This window comes from Diorhabda sublineata, chromosome 9 (assembly GCF_026230105.1).
Source record: "Diorhabda sublineata isolate icDioSubl1.1 chromosome 9, icDioSubl1.1, whole genome shotgun sequence".
Taxonomy (NCBI): domain Eukaryota; kingdom Metazoa; phylum Arthropoda; class Insecta; order Coleoptera; family Chrysomelidae; genus Diorhabda; species Diorhabda sublineata.
In genome coordinates, this window is record NC_079482.1 from 20,697,543 (window position 1) to 20,717,304 (window position 19,762).

Below are 19,762 nucleotides of genomic sequence, written 5' to 3' on the forward strand. Positions count from 1 at the left end.
TCTTTGATTATTCATGGTTCTAAATTGTATATTTCCTCGCTAAATAGTTTATTGATGGCCAAAAAGACTTTTAAATTGACTCAGTTATAATGTAAAAAATAGAAATCATTTCATCTGTCCTGACCTAAGCGAATTGTAGGCAAAAACACATATTTTTTTTATTTTGCAAAAGGATTTTCAAAAAGCCGAAATAATATATTTAAATGAATCCCAATATAAAAATTCTATCATAAGATAAGTTATTTCAACAATAGGACGGCGGGGAAGGCGAGTGAATCTCTTCCACCGTATTTTTTGCTTCTTCAAGTGAAAACATTACTATATATTACCAGTTATTGTGAGTTCTCTATTGATTCAAGCGTCTCAACTTTAAAAACGTAAAAACTACCACCTTGTTAGTCATTTCAACAGAGGTAGAATTATTGTGGGCCAGAAAGATATTATTTCAAAAGATACTACTTCACTTACCGCGAAATTGCCCGTCGAGTTAACTGCTGTGCTTCAGGCCACTAGCTCAGAGAGACCCTTTTTAATATCCATTAAATTGCTAACCAGTAGTTTGAATAAAAGACACAATCCTATTACGATATGTACATATACTATAATGCAACATTCGAGCTTTTGGTTTCCATATCATCTAAGATTAACGCTTCCTTTGTCATTTAAGTGAGGCTATTTTTGTTATTTTCAAAACAATGGATGCAAAACAATTTCGTGAGTTAATTTATCATTGCTTCTCAATTAAAAACATACTGTGCAAGCTCAGAAGTATTACTCGGACTCTGCTCCATCGAAAATAACCATTTGTTATTGGTTTGCTGAATTTAAACATGGTCGTACAGACACTGATGATGTTGAACATTCTGGTCGTCCAATTGAGGTAGTTACTCCAGGAAACATCAGAAAAGTCTACAAATTGGTCATATGTAATTGAAATTGCGTGACAACGTGTTGATTATTCAGAGCAGTGTTTGGTCATGTTTACATATGATAAATCGGATTTTTCGCGTCAATATCTGATATTGGATGGATCATGGATCCATCACTTCACTTCGGAATCAAAACTATCATCATCTGAGTGGACTGTAGCCGGTGACTCACGTCCGAAGCGTCCAAAGGCATAGCAGTCAGCTATGGAAGGCTATGGCATCAGTATTTTGGGATATGTATGGAAAATTCTTCATCGACTCTCTTCAAAAGGGAAAGATAATCAATAGCGAATGGTACATAGAGTTGTTAGGTCGTTTCAATGGAAAAATGGCGTCATGTCAAAGAAAACACCACTGTTTCAGCAAGAAAATGCACCGATGGCAACGATGGTTACTATTGCTGAAATTGAGGCCTGTTTTGGGGCAAGAGACAAATCCTTCTGCAAGCACGGCATCGAGAAGTTGTTGAGGTGATTATATCGCTCTTGAAGGGGATTACATTGATGAATAAAATCGAAAATGTGTTTTTCTTAGTTAGTCACACGACTTATTGAGTGAACACTACAGATTAAAACCATTTTCGTACGGAACCTTTCGCGATTTGAATTGAATCGAGATGGGCGAGAGTAGCGTATGTATCGAGTTGAAGGTGGAAATGGAAAAGAACTCGGAAGCGTATAGGTTATATGTGCAAGCTCCTGCCGATCCCGCACCGATCCGTTATTTGGAGCCAAATCGGATCGGACTGGTGTATGACAAGTGTGTCCCGACCTTTAAACGAAGAATCATTCTTAAGTGTATATTATAGCTGTAGAAAGAAAAGACCCCGCCGTGGAGAATGACGTTGAAATTTCTATCGAATGACATTTGGAATAATGGTTTAGAAAGCTGAATTGAACACACTACAACAATACTCACAATTACACTATTGACCTACCTTTTTATATTAAATTTTCCTTCCACTGAACATGTTGCTTTCTGCCAAACATACTTTTTGTTAGAAAGTAATTTTGTGAATTCCATTCTTTTCCAAATCTAGGGGTTACTAAACAATTGTTGTGATATGTAGTGCTAGCGTGTTTGGTGTATATCAGACATTCCAGCTTAGTAAGAAGCTCAGGTTGCGCTAAAATGGCACTATGACATATCAGGGGTTATGTTGATGTCCTACAAACCACTTTACTACAAAAATGAGCATAGATTAATTCTTTTTTGCAAAGACAACACACGTTCATATTTTGAACTTACTTCAAGAATGCTTTTCCGTGGCGATCCCGCTATCATTTTGCACCACCCTTTACAGAATAAGGCGTAGTCATCTATAAAGTTAATTTTGAATAGAACAAGGTGCAGATATCGAAGACCTCCGTTGTTTGATGCCTTCTAATGCTAGCAATATATGCTAGTTATAGATGTAAAGGTATAAAATGCAAAACCTTTTGTCTCACCATTCATTTCGAATACAAAATTGGATTAATTACATGTGTTGCATTGGAAAAACTTAAAATAACAAAAGATAACAAAACAAACACACTTTCAATTCTGCCAAGAACGATACATTTTGATTCAATAATTTCCCAGACCCAAGGAAATTTTGGAAAAAAATTGTTAAATACCAATGTTTTCATTGATTCATCAATATGTTAATGATATATCGCGAGAAAAAAAACATGCTACAAATAGGCTACAATTTTAATTGGACAGACACAGTGTATTATTTACGTCCCCAAAACTTGATATCAGTATCGACGAAATTCGGAATGTGAAGAAATTCTCCAAGAATTTCTAAATTAGAACGACCATCGAAAATATTTTTTTTATCTGTTGCGGCCCTTCACAAAGAAATCAATTATTTGTATTTTTTTAGTTGATTGAGATAATTATTGGAGTGTTTATGGGGTTGGTACAATTGCTACTACTTATAATGGAACAAATAATAGAGAATACCTAAGATATTTGAAAAAAAAATTCGCATTGTTGCTTGGTTGTGAATTGACTCGTTATATTAATACGAATGAGTATTGGTATACCAGCTTTCATGTACAAATCTGACGAATCATGAGAATAAACTATATTACAAGAAATCATTATTTTATATTAGTCTATTAATGCTAGTTTACCTAGGAATTCTGCATTGTTCCAAGCTTCCTTAGCCATCATCCATTGATGCTCATGCTCAAAATTATTTGCAGATCTTTTCGTTATCTGCGAATAGAAGCGAAAAGACACTCAATTTTGTCATAAGCTTCCATCTATTTGAATTAAATTGCATCCTCTTATTTTTTCTCCAAGATCCGGCACGTGATCCACAACCTCGATAATGAGTTCAGAGCTGAATACCCGTTTGTTATTAGCCATGCTGATTGCGCATTTTCTTACCTCAAACGATTTTTAGTGGTTTTATAGAAGCATTATTTATTTTTTTAATAATTGTGAATACTTTTGTTACCTTAACTCAGTTCACAATAAAAGAAATAAGTGAAATCTCAAAATAATTCCAGGACGGGTTTTGGAAAAATCAATTTAGGGATTCTTATTGAATATTGCACAATGTATGATATTTTATTATAATTGCAATAAGTTATTTTCAAATTACATAAATATCCAATGAAAATGATATATGTGACAAAGTTTTTTTAAATTTTTAGTGAACAATTAAATCTTATAAACATAGAACAACCATAATAATTTCTTGTATTTTAACTCAAATGAGTACCTACAACATAATCTAATATGTATGAATAAATTCAAATATATCTTTACTGTCACTTTGTATCATCTCTGAGGAGAAAAAATTGTTTTCCAATTTAGAATTTTTAGACAAAAATCGCAATACCTCATTACTTCCTATAATTAATAAATTGAAATGAATGCTAAGTCAAACTTTATGTGTTTTTGGATATTGGTTGATTGTAGATGATTTAAATGTCAGATTGTATCAACTCCACCAAAAAAAAAAATTACGAGCAACTATAAAAATCTAGATTCCAGTTGACAGATAGACAAGAATATTACCTTTGGTAATTTATTTAAAAATCCACATGGGTATTCAACCACAGAACATACCAAATAATTTTTATTCATGGGTTAAGAAGTGGTGATGGCAGAGCTAATGCTGGAGAATATCACAAAAGATTTCCTGATCGTCGAAATCCCTGTCATTCAACATTTGGCTCAGTTTTTATTCATTTATGGGAAAATGTCACTTTTTCTGGTGTAAGAATAGAACGACATGTAAATGGAGCGTAGGGATGTGACATTATTGACGCTGTTACTATGAAGCATACAATAAACACTAGACAAGGAAGTCGAGAACTCAATACTACTCAGTAAAAAGTAAATAGAATCTTACAAAAATTATCTGTATCAATATTATATTCATATGGTTTGGCGATTACATCCTGGAGATGAAATCCAGAGTTTGAAACTTTGTAAATGGATCAACAGTCATCGATCAACGCTGTACAGGACATTATTTACATATGCAGCCTAATTTACAAGGATGGGATAAATTATACCCGTAATTCACATGTGTGGGCAAGAGAAAATCCCCATGCTACTCGAGAATGTCGTAGCCAGCTGAGGTTTTTGGTAAATGTGTGGATTGCAGTCAATAATGACCAATTATTAGGTTCCGAGGAATATATTTTCAGCTTAAAGGGACATGTTCCGATTTTCACTGACAGTGAGACAACATCTGAATGATGTTTATGGCAACATGTGAATAGGACGTGAATGCCATCAAATTCCCTGATTTCAGTCCCGTTGATTACCATATTTGGAGACGATTGAAACACCTATTTGCACAGGAAATATTAAAAATTGAATAAAAATGCGAAAATGCGACAACCTAGTCGCCAATGTCGCTTTCATTGGTTATTTATGTAGTTTGAAAATCTCTTATTGTATTAAAAAACATAATATACAAGGTACAATTTTCAATACGAATCCCTAAATTGATTGTTTCAGGTGGTACTGGAATTTCCAATTTCCTGCATCATAATAAAAATTAATAAATCAAAATGAACTTTGTAAATAGTTGAGGCAATCAAATTTATTGTCAATTCCACTAATCACTTAATAAAGAAGAGGAGATCACACTTTTTAGTAGCCATATGATATCCTTCATGAGAGACTCTACATACGGTGGAAGTATGTATTTTTATATAATTTGCTACAAATTTTGAGGTAATTAACTGAGTATGTCTGAATAACAAAGTGTTCACACCACTTACAAACATGGAGATGCATGCATGGAAACTTATTTCCTCGTTTCATTATATTGGAATAGAAATAACAACGAATTGACCTGTTTTTAGCTGATTGAGGAGAATGGAAAAGATTTCCATGTTTATATGTAACCACTTATGAAGTCTGCATTCAATATTACACATCTAAATGAAAATGACAATCATATGAGTGAAATGAACCCGGTTAAAGCAGTTTGAGTTGCTAGCAATTCGCAAAAACAATCGATGGTAAATTATACAACACAATGCACCGTGTTATAGAGAATTAACTGGTCAGAATTAATAGATTGAATCTCGAATGGCTCATTTACCTATCAAGGTACCACCGACTATTGTTCCAAAGAAATTAATGTTAATCTAATACTATTGACTACATACTTGACAAGTATTCATAAGTTTTACTAGTGAAACTAGAGAGGAAACCAACAAAACGAAAAGCAAGCTTCGGGTAACCGAAATGAAAACACTCAGGACTATAGTGGGAAAAACAAGAGTAGATCGAATCAGAAACACTGACATCAGGGAACAATGTGGGGTGCAAGACATCATAAGATGGGGAGATAAAGAAAAGGATACTGGTACGCCTACGTGAGAAGAATGGAAGAGAGTAGACTGCCACGCATCGTACTAGAAGGGAAACCAATATGGAAAAGAGAACCTGGACGATCACCTAGGAGATGAATGGACAGCTAGCAGTCCACCTCCCAGGACATGATACGAATGAATAAGAAGAAGAAGACTATTGGTACCTCTTTCTTTTTCATTTATAGGTACTATGAATATTGACTTTTATTTAATGTCATTCTTGTAAATTCTTGTCTTACATTGTACTATGTCCCTTTGTTCGTTGAAGTTCATTCTTGAAGTAAAATAAAAACCCATAATTTATCATCTTACTACTAACGAACCTCAATTTGTTAAATTCTCCATGTTTCCATCACTCTACAAATTTTTATTTTAGATTTCAAACTATTCTGTTACAATAAAATTTTCCAATTCAATTCACTGATCTTCCCTCACCATTATCTGAGTTTGGCTAAGCCGAAGCCTAGGGACTGGGCTCAGAATATTGAAAAGAAAATAAAATATATGTCATTATCATAAATCACACGCTGACCTTGAATAAGGGGACACTAAAGTAAACTACATCAATGTGCATGGCGCATTAGCAATAATTATATGGATGTGAACAATAAGCTTAACAGGCGATTGTTAGAAAGAAACGGAATGATCCAAATTTGGCAAACACGGGTGTAACCATATTTTAGTTCAATAGGGATACGTTATTTTCTGAATTAGTGGGACGTACGTAATTAACAAATAATGCGACATACTCAGCTTTAAAAGTTTCCAAGTAGCCGCATAGGTTCATTTTTAAACATTTAATTTAAATCTCTAATTCAAAATCATTCTATTGTAAACTAACTAAAGTCCATTGCTAGTTTCTAAAATTGGTATCAGCCAGTTTGTAGTAAGCTTGATAAAATAGAAACCAACGACCCACAAACGTCAAAACAGATCATTTCTTTTTTCAGTATAGAAATGGAAAATGAAAAAACTAAGTTGTAGGTATCAATACCTTTTTAAAAATTCCCCAACATATTTGAATTTACCTAATCCAAAAAACAATACTGAGCATACATTTCGACGCTCTTCGGCGTCTCTATTAGTGGATTCCGGTGGAGATATAATTCAACCAAATAAGCACGTTGAGTGGAAATCCAACACAGCTTCGGAGGGTTTCGTAGACGAGTCAATAAAAAACAAAAAGGATTCCAAAGTGAAAATTTTAACGAGAAAAATTAATTCGACTTCAAGCAACATTGTAAATGTTCACGATCCTACCAAAGTACTAATACAACTATAGACACTGTTATTTCTTTGAACTCGTTAAATGTTGCCAATACAAGTATACAATAATGCTCACAGTTGTACTTTTGATGTAACTATTACAAGATAGAAATTGATAAAAGTTTTAAAGAAATTTTTGTGAGTTTACGGACGTAGAAAAAATTTTGTATGAAACTCGTGCGTGAAGTAACTCTTTTTTCACTCGTAGGAATTGCCGGGACCGTCCTACTCGTAAAAAAAGTATTACTTTACTCACTTGTTGCATAAATAACTATTGTTGCACTCATTGATGATTATTTTTAGCGAAAGTTACCATTGTATTCAAGCCAAAAAATACTAGATAATACTTTGGACACACTATAACAATGTAAATACTATAATATTATTGGATATTACAAAACAAAATTATTAAAAATCCTGCAAACCCTTTCTTAAATAATTTTTAGATGTATTTAACTCACTTTTTGTGGTATAGTCAGAATAATAAGCAAATATCAGTTTGTTCATAATTAATCCAGATACCTCAATATCACTTTTGATAGAGTTACGCCACTGGTTTGAACTATCTGCACGCGAACACTAGGTACCTTTCCTTTTAGAACCAATATTGGAGGAAATGGGTGGATTCGGAAAATATACAAGGATCCCCTCACATTTTATAAATTTACTTCCTATACGCACGGTCTATTCGAGTTCGTAATTATATACTGTGGTGTCACATATGCCACTCTTGAATCAAACAAAAAAAATGTAATATTATACTTCAGTTACTCATTTGTTGTAACTAGAAAAAACAGTGGTTAGTCCTTTTTTGTTTGTAATGAAAATGAAATTCAAGATCGTTGATGGTACTTGTGATTGAAAATGATTGACAAACAAACTTGCCATCCCAAGTGACGATATCCAACATTACAAACAATTTATTATTATAATTATGTTCGCTAACAGTAATAAGCGTTGCTCTTAGTCCAAAGAAGAGTTACTAACAAGCTCACAAAGAAACCGGTAAGAGTTTGAAACTCTATACATAGATTAACCTAACCTATTTATTTTTCTTTGGATATGAATCCCGATATCAGAAACAAATCTTTCTTTGTGATTGACTCACTCATGAGTGTAGCCTTCATTGCTGAGGCATCGATAGGCCGGCCACGAATTATGATTCTTGGAGCGACGTGCTTTTTTTGACCTAACCTAACCTATGACTCGATGAATCCAACATGAAAATTGTATCGGGTGGTTATTTCTATTAGAAAATATTTCTGAGAATTTTGAAGCTAAATTGAATGATTTGATATGCTTAGCAATATTATTGGTCGTAGAGTGACACAGGTATAATACAAAAAAAACGAATATGAAGTATATATCATTTTTATTGAAAAACCTAGTCTAAACTAACCTAAATTAACCTAACCTAACCTAAGCTAAGCTAACCTACCCTCACAAAAATTACTAAATTGTCATTTTATTTTTGATATTGATTTTTCATGAAAATAAAGCATTTGCATACTTTTCCACAGAAACTCTTCTCCGCAAACGCCAATCATCATAACTTTTCACACACAGATAGATCTATAATCTGATATACTATTTTCATAAAAATGTCGATACTAATTATTGATGGTTTACTTTATATAAATTGAATGAATATCATCTTCTTCGTTAATGAGGTATAGTAGTTTGTTGATTTATCTATATTATTTATTTTCACTAAAATCTTGTTAGAATAATTAGAAGAAAGTATCTTTATTTTTGTTTTATGCTTTCCAGTCCTGTACAAATTACTCTCTCAAGGTAACCGTGCTATCAAGCATTTCCAAAAAACTATTGGCTTATTATTCATAGTGCCATATCAGTCTTTTTTGTTCATAAATCGTTTATAGAGATGAAAAATTATGTTGTCCAGAATATGCTATCAGCTAACCACTCTCTCCAAAGTCGAAATGTCAGTGATTGCTTTAATTTGATATACAAACAAGAAATCTAATCTTAATCTAGATGAAAGTGTTAAAAATGTATGTAACCGATATTTTTTTCCATTTGATCTAATAAAGTATCTGTAACGATCTCTCGGTCGATTAATGCTAAGAAATTCAACTTCCAAATTACGTTCATCGAGTACCTAATTCGAATCGATGGTATCTGAATCAATCGATGAATATAATTTGAGGACGTCGATGGGTGGGTTCATATCAAATAACATAATAGTATTTAATTTACGATGAAACATGAGTGTATGTTAATTAGAAAACAGGTAAATGAAAATATACTAGGAAAATGGAAGAGAGTCATATATCCATGCTCATTATTGATTGTACTCAGACAGAAAAATTGTGAGATTTCAACACAGAGTTATTCAGTATGGGAAATACGATTTACTGAAAATATTAATATAAAATTAAAAAAAAAATTCAGCTTCTCACAAATTGTATGATTGGAAAGACACGATATTCCTGATGTAATATATCAGCTTCAACCGCTTTCTTGTACAAAATTATTGTTGTTGGTTGTGAAGCATCATATACGATACAAGCGGATGACGGTAAACGGAAATATATCTAATAACACCGTATTTATAACAACTATCCAAGATGCTTGAGAAACCTTCATTAGAAAAGGGTCAATATAAGGAATTAAAGGACCAGTCTACTGGTAATTGCGGAGGTAAAAGATTGAATAAGATACAAACGACTTGTAAAAAAATCAATCGCTACAGAGGCGATGGGGCTTATCCGTCCAGCTCAATTGCCAGAAGACAAGATGATAGATTCCGTTGAAGTGAACATAGCACAATTCACAAAAGACGAGCTGCCTGAGGCGGCTTTTTTAATTTAATTATACAAAGCACTGTGACCTGGTTATCTCAAAATAACGAGACATTTTGTTGAGAGCCACCAAGGTTAAAATCTAGATCTGGCGAATCAATGTCTTCTAAAAGTTTCCAAAATATCTAAGACGGTCATAAGTTTCGTATGGCAGAGCAGTATAAATGCTGCTACTTACCTATTTGTCTGTTAGACTGCCTAGGTATGATACTGAAGCAACCACTTCAGATCCGAGTGACCTATATGAAAATGATGGGCTCCCTAACACTCAGTTTGACTTTATAAAAGAAACATCACCTGTGGATGCAATGCTCCAAGTCTTGCAAAATGTGGTTCACAAAATGGTGTTGTAGGTGGTGTGTGGTAATACTGTGATAACAACTACAAATATTGCGATAATAATTAGAATAAGTTAATGGATTGAAAATATGAAATTGAAACTTGCACCTGAGAAAACATAGGCACTAATATTGGTAAACAAAGACAGCTAGACGTATTTCTTTGAATGTATCTACCATAATAGAAGTCAAATACTTAAGAGTTTTTTTTCGACGAGGTAGTCAAAGTGAAAAAGCACGTACAGGTACGCTAAAGCACCCGCATGACGCTTAGCCGTGTGGTAAACCACCTGATCATGGTGTATAGAGCAGTAGTATGAAGCAAAACGCTAAGTATCAAGAAATAGAGACCGATATTCCTAAAGCAAACTAGCCATACGGATATGCTGCGTTTTTCGTATTTTTTCGACACGGGATATTAGTGCTTGCAGATACGATACCAATTAATTATGGACGCTAGTCTTAATGTCGAGGATGGTGAAGAGGTAACATAATAAATAAAGTGTTATAACTACTTAAACTCATTATATATACTTCAACAAAACAATATACACAAATATATATACAAATCGTAAAATTAAATTGAGTCAAACGTGCCGAATCTCTAAGAGCAGCTTAGCTCTGCTGAGATGTAGGCGTTCGAGATCTACTCGCTTCGTCTCGCCTGGGATCGTGTGAGTATGTTGGTTTTTCCTAAGACGTGCTACGAGGTATATCGGAGAGGATGATTCATTTAATTGCATGCTATTAGGACATTTAGAAGGATATAAAAGAAAGGTGCCTTAGAATTCTCAGAAGAACGAAATCCCGGATTCGAAGAAGTATTGTTTTATTGGGAAGTTGTTCGAGGGAATGTGTACCTGTATTATGTATTTTTGAATACGAGAGAGGGCGTGGCATGGTCGCCACATAATCTTCAAGTTGTTGATAAGTTCCGCTAACCAGGTTAAGACAACACAACTAAAAAAGCGGAGAAAGAGGAGTGAATAAGATCTTTACCGCACACATAGAGCCGATGGTAGAATTGCGGAAACTGCACAAGGTGATTGATAACCAGCATAGATGAAGAGAGGGCATGTTGAGATGAAAAATGCACTTACCCAGCTTTTCACTGGCCATGACCTATTTCCATTGATTTAAGAAGCGAAAAGTCCCAGAGTACCTCTGTTATGAATTCAAAATGATACAGCAGAGCATACATTCTTCGAATGGAACGTCGAGAGACAGATTGAGAGAAAGGACATGGACGGCAACATAAACCCTAATAATCTGGTGAATCAAAAGAAAAGTGGTGTGCTCTATCGTGCATAACTATTAGTATAATAAAAATGTAGGATGAGATAAGCTTACGGTGATTGGGATAAAAAAGGTATAGCATAGGGTTTTAGTCTCGTGGCTACATATTAGAACCAAGCAGCCAAGGCCAAACGGTTTCCCTTTCACCAGAAAAAAAATTTTTAAGTAAATGACTTTGGTGATGTCCAGTTTTTATGAACATCGAATAGAGCTTTTCGGAAACTATAGTCCTTTATTAGAGATCGATGACCTGATTGCGGATTCTAGCCTAGAATGTGAGTTCCTTAACGGCACGTTCTAGTTTCAACGCAGATTTCAAATTCAAAACAAATTTCAGCAACCTTCTATTTTTATCATTTTATTTTTGAACATTAATTAGATTATATATGTTTTTATAGTTATTACTGAGCAGTTATCAGCGATTCATCAGGATTTTATAACAAATTTAAATACAAATAAGTTATTTTTATGTCGAAAAGCTAACAATTACCAAGACCGCAAGTCTCCATAGTAGTGTCAGATAGGTTGCTCATTAGAATCAATCATAAATAATCATACAAGGATAATAAATAACTTTTAAAGTTAAAAATAGGAAAAAATAATCGAAACAACTTGTCTGTAATTGAACTAGGGCAGAAAGGATATTATAATTAATTTGTTTTCCAATGAGAATGAACTTGATCAGGATTATTTTCCATATAAGCTATAAAACACACTCTGCAAAATGTAGTCGAACGGTTTTCTGGACAATTGCATGTTTTTAAAAAACCGTACTTCGTCGTTACGTAACGCTTCTAAGAGATGATGATATTAGCTAAATGTTGTTACTTTGAAGCAATATTGTATGTCCTCCTCATTCGAAGTTTACATCTTTGCTTACAAAGATCACATCACCTTGCAATTCAAACGAATTATAGTTACTGTATCGACCAACCTACTCCTTGTCGTTCAATTCATCAAGTATTCAAAAAAAAACCAACATTGTATAACTAATATCATACGGATTATATATTAATAATAATAATGTTATCTTTTTGAATAATTGATTATACATAAAATAAAAATAAACAATACAACAATCAATATCAAATATTTTTTAAACTAGGTTTCTGTTGTCGACGATCGTTGAACTCTTTTTTAATAACTACTCGATTTCAAGTTAGGTAAGGTCTATAAAACCCCAGTCTCGTCTGGGCTACTTGAAACTTCCTTGTCCTTTTATTTCCGTTATGCCAAGTCCTTTCGCGCATTAAAGTCTTGTCTCCATGAATGTGATTAGGATCGCCACCGGATCCTTTTGTGCGTTTTATATCCTCTCCCCGCGACATTGAAATTTCAATTGCACTCACACGAGATTAACAGTTCTCAGTGGCGGAGATCTATTCTTATTATTTAGATGAATGCTTTATTTCGATATTTTAATATGAAAAGGATTGAATAATAATATCTCTTCATTTTTTGCAAATTATTATTTGAGAGACTTTGAAAGTTGGATTTAATAATCACTCAAGAAGTCCTGTGATTAACTAAGAAAATCGATTTTATTCATTAATGTAATTCTCTTCAAGAGTAATACAATCTTTCCAACGCTTCTCTAACTTCTCGATACCGTGCTTCTAGAAGGATTTCCCTTTTATCCCAAAATAGACTTCAGTTTCAGCAATTGCTTCTTCAGTTGAGTTGACCTTCGTTCAATTTAACCGTTGTCATCGACTTGTGAATCTATGCGTTGTCTTGGTGAAACAGCGTTTTTTCTTTCGACATATGAGGCCGTTTTTCCTCGATTTTCGCATTCAAACAATCCACCAATAGTCGATGAACAATATTCGGACTTAGTTCACCGGCTATCGTTATGATCGTTCTGATTCCGGAGTGACATGATGGATCTATGTTCCATCCAATATCAGATATTGACGCGAAAAATCTGATTTATTACAGGTAAACATGACCAAAAACTGCTCCGAATCATCAACAAGTAGTTGTTTTTGATCAACTGTGGGTAAACGCGGCATCGATTTCGTAAAAAGCTTTCTCATGGTCAAATGTTTATGCATAATTGTAAACACACTGCTTTCTGATATCTTTGCGGCCTGAGATATCTCACTCAATTTCAATTTACGATTAGATATATCCAATTTGTGGATTTTCTTACAATTTCTGGAGGAACCACCCCAAAAGGACGAAAATAATGTTTACCATCGTCGGTGTCTGTATGACCACGTTTAAATTCAACATACCAATAACAAATAATTTTTTACAATAGAGCAGAGTGCGGATATCACTGAAGCCATTTCTAAGCTTGTACAGTATTTTTTTCATCAAGAAGCAATGTCAAATTAACACACAATGTTGTTTTGAATCCATGGTTTTGAAAATAATTAAAGTAGCTTCACTTAAATGAGTGTCACTTTTTTCTGACTAATCAAAATGTCATGATATGTCACACATAATCGTTTCAAGCTTGGTACTTCATAAAAGTCAAATATATTTGGCGATGGCAACGCCATCTATGTGTCAGTCACACGACTTATTGACTAATGTAATATCTAAGAAGTATTTTCTGATACAGTAAATGGTATTTTGATGTAGGTTGAGATTGGAGGAAAATATTCCCTAATAAGAAAGCTAATAATAATTAACAGATCTCTAAATATACAAAGCGCAGCTAAAGTAAACTGATTACGTTTAAAAATTCAAAATTTTAGACGTTCTAAGGTATCAGAAGACGTGAAACTGATTGTTGTATAAAGTGTCGAAGATAAACCTTATAATATGTTATGGTAAATTGGTGTGGACAGATGTTTATTTCAACCGTCACTAGTACGTTCTTTGAAAACTGAATTTTGTACCCACGGTACAAAATTCAACTACATCAATCCACGTTTTATTGACAAATTATGTTTTCTGATTATTTATTCTGCCTAACTGGTTTAATCGTCAAAACTGCAAATATTCTAGTAAAGATAATCCTTCCTTGATGACTTGAGGTAATACACCATTGTCTGCAATTTCTGCGAATTAGTGCGACATCATGTCACTAAACACCAACCATCCTAACTCACCATAAGATAGTATCTAGTTAAAACCTGAGAGGTATAGTGGTAGACGAGGTCTAATAGACTGGCCCCCAATAACTCCAGATCTAACACCTTGATATTTCTTGCTATGGGGTTGGTTGAAATTTAAAGTTTATGTAGAAAATCCCGTAGATCTATAGAAGCTGCAAAACTGAGTTACATTCGAAGTTCATTGAATAACTCCGGAAGTTATTGGTAATATACAAGAAGAATGTGTTTGTTGATTTGCTTATTGCCAAGAGACTATTGTGACTATTCAAATCAACATAAAGATATGTAATATGTATGAATTGATCTAATATGGAGTTTGTTTGTTATAGAATTATTTTCAAAAAATAAAATTTTTCCTATCATTAATGATTGGTATATTTATTAGAAATTAGATCGTATCCATAGGCACAATTTTACGATGGTTCCAATAATTATAATTGTCACTATAAACTAGACATTGAACTCCTCTCCAATTGTATTGTACGCCTTTGGTTTTAGGCGTATTCTTTGCGCGAATCTGATACGCATTTGATTGCTTACACGAGATACCGGTTTTAAGTTACCCTGAAATGACTACTTATATCAGAAGTTCCTCTCGAACTGATACATCAAATATTTTATAGTAAAGCAAAAAATGACTATGCGAATGAAGAAATTATTCATACAAAACGTAGATTTCATTTAGTGGTTGTTTATTGGGAACGTGGCAAGGAACACCAAGTGGAGTAACTTTAATATATTTCATTCATCGCCTGGGAAATAATTAATTAAGATTTCCGATGATTTTTGATATTATTAATGCTTGTAAAAATTATTAAACTCATAGAATTCAAAATTCAATATTCAAATAAACGTGGATAGAAATATTTGTATCGATCAGTCTTAATTTCCATTTTCCTGTTTTTGGTACTTTACTTTATTTTCGAAATATTTCAGCGATAATTATGTTGATGGGAGTATTTCTTCGATGTTGCAGAACCCCCCAAATATTTACTTACTTCTCTCAAATTCATATGAATCGATGGGTAGCTAGCCCATAATATGACCTGCTAGTAAATTAGTAAAAAAGTTTAACGATACTGGTTCAGTGAAAGATTTATTCAAATCAGGGTGCAGAAAAATTGCATCAACTGAAAACAAATCTTAAGATATGTAATGATGGAAAAATGTTACAATCAAAACGATTAAAAACGTTCTAAGTAAAGTTATGTTTTGTATTGTTTTGTTTTGTATTAATTGAAACTTAAATCGGCATAATTGTAGATACTGGTCACTTAAAATCCCCGTTAGATCCCACCTAATATCCCGAAAAACTGAATATATGGGCTGGAATAATAGGCAACAAAATAATTGGACGATTTTTCATTGAGCGTAACTCAAATGGTCGGGCATTTTTAGATTTATTGGAAAATAGTATTATACCTGAGTTGGCTCAGATATTTTCAAATCCAAGTGAGTATTTTCAACTACATTTCAAAAAAACTTCATTATTTGAAATTTTCAGACGATAACAATATCCGAAACGACAATATTTGGCTTCAACAAGATGGTGCCTAAGCTCTATATACGTGTGTGTTAGGCAATACTTAAATAATGTGTTTCCCAGATGATGAACTGGAAGGCGTGGATTTATTGAATGGCCCTCGCGATCACCCGACATGAAGCCTTTAGACTATTTTCTGTGAGGTTAGAAAACATCGCTTATAAAACAAAATCTGCCAATATTCAGGAATTAAAAGATAGAATTACCACAGAGATTAGAAGAATTGACCAGTCAGGGATGTTGCAAAATGTATTTCAAAGTTGAAAATCGCAGTAAATGGACAAAATTTTGAGCATCTGCTGTAATCACCTTTCTAAAATTCGTAATTTTTCACACAAATATTTAAAGATTTGTCTTTAGTTGTTGTAGGTTTTCTGCGTCATGATCTGGATAAATATTTTACTATACCAGTTTCGTTAGACTTTTTACTAACTTACTGACACTAGACCTTGTTACGAGATTGATCAGCAAAATAATTCATAAAAATCGTACAAGCCGTTTCCGAGATAATTGAGGTGTTCCATATATAAAACTCTGTATATATCAGAATGTTCTAGAAACCGATGCCTTATGCATCCAGTAAGTGCTGCCACCTATCAAATTCAGTATATATATTCAGAAACCCTTAGACCACCTGCTGCTTTTACTTTCTTTCACTTCACTTTCAATTATCTGAACGAAGCATTTTTCAATTTAATTTTTTTAAAATAAACTAAATTCTTTTTATAAAAATATTGATAAAAACATTTAAACTAATTTCAAAAGAAACACTCGCCAATTACTTCTTCTTATCCACAACATCTAGTGTCAATTGCTGCTAAATGTATAGTGCTCATTAAAACGAGAATTGAAGACACTTTATCATAATTAGTCAAATGACTTTAATACGTCTTATAATTAACGGAAATTGTAAGCTACATGTTATTTACTTCAATTTTTTTATCTATCTTTGTTCGTATTACCAGTTCAACGCATTAACATATTGACATGTGTCTAAGGCAGGTGTTTCACTAGACACGCGCCACAAAAGTTGAACACCTTGTCTATTTGAAAATTTATTAGTTTTGTTACACGTCACTCATTTTTCAGCTGTGGATTTAATTGTAGGTATCACTATTATTCATTGTTTGCATATAAATCTGTTCACTTTCATGCTCAAATAATGCGATTAATTTTGGTGAGAAAATAAAACAAATAAATTATAAAATATTATTATATTTATCAGTACAAAGTGTGTTTGCAATATGCAGTTTATCAAAAAATAGTATATTTACAATACATTTTGAAAGGCAGTTCAAAATACTTAAAAAACTATCAACTTAACAGCATAACAACAATCTTATTGAGTACGTTTTGTGACAAAAATAGAGAGCAAATTTTTCAGTTAAGTACCCATAACACACTAAATTTTTGAAATTAAATTATTTGTAATTTTATTGCGTTTAACGAATGATCTAAAATAATACTTATAAACTATTATATATAAACAAAATATACAATAAATATATACAAAAACAATGACTAGAAAAAACAGTTAGATAAACTCTTGAGATTCTTCAAAAATATTGTAGAAAAAATATCACTCGATGGAATGAAGGCACTAAGTTTCTTGGTTTGGAGCATATTTTTGATTAGATTTTGACTGGCCGTACTGCTTCTGTAACAAACAAAATAAAAACATTATTTAATATGAAAGGGGAAGTGAGAACAAGATACAAAAGTCTCGATTTCTCATATTAGAACATAGGAATTCGCGCATTTTTTTTCAATAAAATATCTCAGACAGTATTGTTCCATAAGATCTTGTGTAAGGTCTCGTTTCTTAAGAAACTGGTATGTATTAAAGACCCCTGTCAAGACATATGAAAAGATTCAAAACACAAAAACGGTATTTTACTCTAGGGTAGGAAATGGGCATACTAAATCGAAGGGGAACTTTTATAATTCAGGTAGATATAGATTTAAAACAGGTATAAAATAAACTGCACCAGAAAAAAATATCAGGTAATGTTACAATAAATGTATTCTTTTTTGTGTAAATATTGTTATCAAGGTAGGAAGCTTATGTTTACAGATTCTTCATTAATCACATCAATATATATTCTACATAACGAAAAACCAAAAAAGCTTTATTTAGAAAGATTTATACTACCAGGAAAATGTATTTGTTCGAATCATCCACATACAAAAGTTAATTATAAATACAATAAATAAAAAGTACTAACCTGATACAACAGTATTATTCTTGTTGCCAGGAGAATATTGCGTCGAGAAGTTCTTCGTCTTCTGGACTTTTCGGATCGTAGTTTTCGTAATTTTCTGTTGAGTGATATAAAGCATTCGTATAACTTTGAGTCGTTGAAAATGATCCTTCGGAGCTGTGTGAAGGAGTTGGAGATGCAGAAGCTTCTGAACAAGCAGGAGTTGGTAATAGAACTGGGTACGAAGTATAGAGGTGAGTAGAATCGGGACTGTTAGTATAGTATCTATTATCGTTAATTTGATCTCCAGCAATTGAGGAGTTTCCTGTCATTTCATTTTCGTGATCTTCAATCATTTGTTGTAATGATCTTATATATTCTACAGCTAAACGTAAAGTTTCTACTTTACTGAGTTTTTTGGAAGCTCCTCTACCTTGTGAAGATCCTTGAGGTGATAGAGATTGTGCTACACTGGGAGGAATATGGGAACGAAGTGTTGCGAAACCATTATTTACTTGTTTAACACGATTTCTTTCTCTAGCATTTCTTCTGGCTACAGAAGCTGGTTGTTGAGGAGGAGCACCGTAAGGCACGAACTGTATTTTTCTTTTACATCTCAAATCGTTGTTTGTAACTAAAACAGAAGTTCTTTCAGGAGCCGGAGCCAAAGGTCTCTTGTTGGCAACAACAGAAGTTTTCGGTTGAGTAACAATAACGCAGTTTCCTTGAGGAGCAGAATGTTGAATAACGTTGTACATTTTATTCTGATGTCCTAGCGTCATAGTAAGCGCCATAAGTTGACAAGTAAACAATTTCACAATAACCGAGTGAGTTAAAAAAAAGTTCAACTGTTAGTAAACAAGCGCGCGTGAGCGAAGCCACAAGTCCGTTAAACACGTTAGATGCAACTTTATCGTAAAGAATGATTTGGATGGAGCTTAACCTACCGTTTTCTATCCTACCGTCGGTTTCCCCCTCTATGAAGAGTTGCGCGCGCTCATTGGGGGTTGTACGCGTGCCAAGAGACGTGAGACGCATGGCAAAGGCAGCCGTGGACCTCAAATTACTCCGACTAGATTTTCTCTCTTTGTACAATGTTGCCAGATATTTTCAATAAGCGTTGTCTCTACGAAACATTTTGAAACAAACCACCGGATTATGTCTATTAATATATCCAGAGATTTATCATTTATTAACGATTCGCGAATTTAACACTAGCACGAATTTGGTTTCAATTATAGATAAAAGAGAATTTGACGAAAAATTAGGTTCGGTATTCTTCTCGTCTTACTTATAACCTTACAGGCTATGAATTCTTGAATTTATACAATTCGTCTACTCATTCTTCCACGAATTGTTTCATTATCTTTAAACATTTTTTCTTGTTTATTTAGTTTGGTTATTATTCATATTTCCTTCTTATTGTGCCTTTTTGCACTTCTATAACTTATTCAACGATTT

The 19,762-nt window shown here is 33.2% G+C and overlaps 1 protein-coding gene across 1 annotated transcript; it reads right to left on the minus strand.

Annotated features, from left to right (window-relative positions):
• Positions 1–17,302: 17,302 nt before the first annotated feature.
• LOC130448848 (achaete-scute complex protein T5-like) lies at positions 17,303–19,230 on the minus strand. The gene is made up of 2 exons (XM_056786389.1): positions 18,326–19,230; positions 17,303–17,757 (listed from the first exon to the last, which is right to left on the minus strand). The coding sequence occupies exon 1, from the start codon at positions 19,093–19,095 to the stop codon at positions 18,340–18,342; it is 756 nt and encodes a 251-aa protein (XP_056642367.1). The 5' UTR covers positions 19,096–19,230; the 3' UTR covers positions 17,303–17,757; positions 18,326–18,339.
• Positions 19,231–19,762: the final 532 nt, after the last annotated feature.

Coding starts and splice junctions, on each gene's coding strand:
- LOC130448848 (XM_056786389.1), bottom strand. CDS start 19,095: ATGGCGCTTACTATGACGCTAGGACATCAGAATAAAATGTACAACGTT.